The sequence below is a fragment of the Lathyrus oleraceus genome, chromosome 2, assembly GCF_024323335.1.
Source record: "Lathyrus oleraceus cultivar Zhongwan6 chromosome 2, CAAS_Psat_ZW6_1.0, whole genome shotgun sequence".
NCBI lineage: Eukaryota > Viridiplantae > Streptophyta > Magnoliopsida > Fabales > Fabaceae > Lathyrus > Lathyrus oleraceus.
Window position 1 is genome coordinate 481,255,245 of NC_066580.1, and position 1,477 is coordinate 481,256,721.

The 1,477-nt window shown below is 30.8% G+C and overlaps 1 protein-coding gene across 1 annotated transcript; it reads left to right on the plus strand.

Moving 5' to 3' along the window:
* The first annotated feature begins 300 nt into the window (after positions 1 to 300).
* LOC127121570 (non-specific lipid transfer protein GPI-anchored 7) lies at positions 301 to 1,018 on the plus strand. The gene is made up of 3 exons (XM_051052035.1): positions 301 to 623; positions 714 to 755; positions 885 to 1,018. Exons 1-3 carry the CDS (start codon positions 311 to 313, stop codon positions 974 to 976), a joined length of 447 nt encoding a protein of 148 aa, XP_050907992.1. The 5' UTR covers positions 301 to 310; the 3' UTR covers positions 977 to 1,018.
* The last annotated feature ends 459 nt before the right edge of the window (positions 1,019 to 1,477 follow it).

Here is a 1,477-nt window from a genome sequence, read left to right on the forward strand (position 1 = left end):
TTAAATCTGAAATAAACAAAATATAATCATACAAGGACACTCTGCTCTTAAAGCAACTCGAAAAGACTCTTCCCATTTCTCTCTCAAAAGAAAATGGAGATTGAAGAGTGGTTGAGATTTGATAGATAAGCCTTAGAAAGAGAAAAGATTGACTAGGTACATAAAGACAAAACAAGAATATTTAGTAGACCAAACAAAATCAAAGAATCTCAACTCCATCAAATGCAACGAAAATAAACCTTTCGAGTGATGCAATAGCAACTATATAAATATGCTAATGTTTTGTTGTATAATAATGAATTATAACAAAATGAATAATAGCACAATGTGTATTATTATGGCGTTAATGGGAGTAATTAGCATGAGTGTAGTGATTAGTTTAGTAGATGCACAAGTACTTCCAAGTTGTGGTAATCAAGTATTACCATGCATTGCGTACGTTAACTCAAGTAACCCACCAGACATATGCTGCGATCCGATTAAGGATCTATACGAAACACACGAAACATGTTTCTGTCAAATTGTTTCAACTCCTGGATTGTTTGAAACTTTTGGTTTCAAAATTGGTCAGGTTTTTCGAGTTATACACTTGTGTGGTGTCAAATTCGATACCACGTGCAAAGGTATGTCAAATGAAAACATCTATGTTTAATGTTTATTCAAATGAAAACACACTTGGATTAATGCTTTTATATCCTGAAATTTTATTTCAGCATCTTCTCCAACTCTTCCTATGTTGTCGGCGCAACCCCCAGGTAAAACCCTCTTAATTTCAGATTTTTATAGTTTATGTTATGGTTTATTGTATTTCAAAATTATAAGAATAACATCTACGTGATAAAATCTTTAATAATATTGATTTTTTTTACCAATATATATAACAGCAACTCGAGGCGATGAAGGAGGAGGAGACAAGATTGCTTTAACTAGAGTTGGCTACATATTATTTATTTGGGCATTTGTGTTCTTTGGTTAAAAAGAAAAGCACTTACGGGTCAAGAAAGTTTATTTGGTGGGAAACAGTAAATAGTCATTGTGTTTTCACAGTGAAAAAAATATTAGTATACTTAATACCGAAACTTCTATAAATTATAAATGTTTGTAATGCATATTTCTATATTTTAAAAATACTGTGTTTTTTAATTGTCAATATTTTAATATATTGTGTATTTAATGAGAGTGGTTTATCTCTCATACAATCAACTTTTTATTCTCTTAAAACGAAAATAGAAGTGTATGCATTATTATAAAAGGTGTCCTATTCAAACACACTTTTTAACACCAACATCAAAACAATATAAATTACAAAGAAAACGAAGTGTGCACAAACAAAAAGAAATGGTAACTTTGAGAATCTAGAAATGATGAGACGTGAATAATCGTTGATTTTGAATAGTGGTTTTGATCTTTTTTTCGGCGGTGTGGGATGGATATGCATAGTTAGCACTCCAACGTTTAAGTTCGTTCAAGATTTAAG

Bases quoted from the DNA above. Each gene is read 5' to 3' on its own strand.
- LOC127121570 (XM_051052035.1), top strand. From the start codon at position 311: ATGAATAATAGCACAATGTGTATTATTATGGCGTTAATGGGAGTAATT. The intron at 624-713 runs GTATGTCAAATG...ATTTTATTTCAG, and splicing joins ATTCGATACCACGTGCAAAG to CATCTTCTCCAACTCTTCCT. The intron at 756-884 runs GTAAAACCCTCT...TATATATAACAG, and splicing joins GTTGTCGGCGCAACCCCCAG to CAACTCGAGGCGATGAAGGA.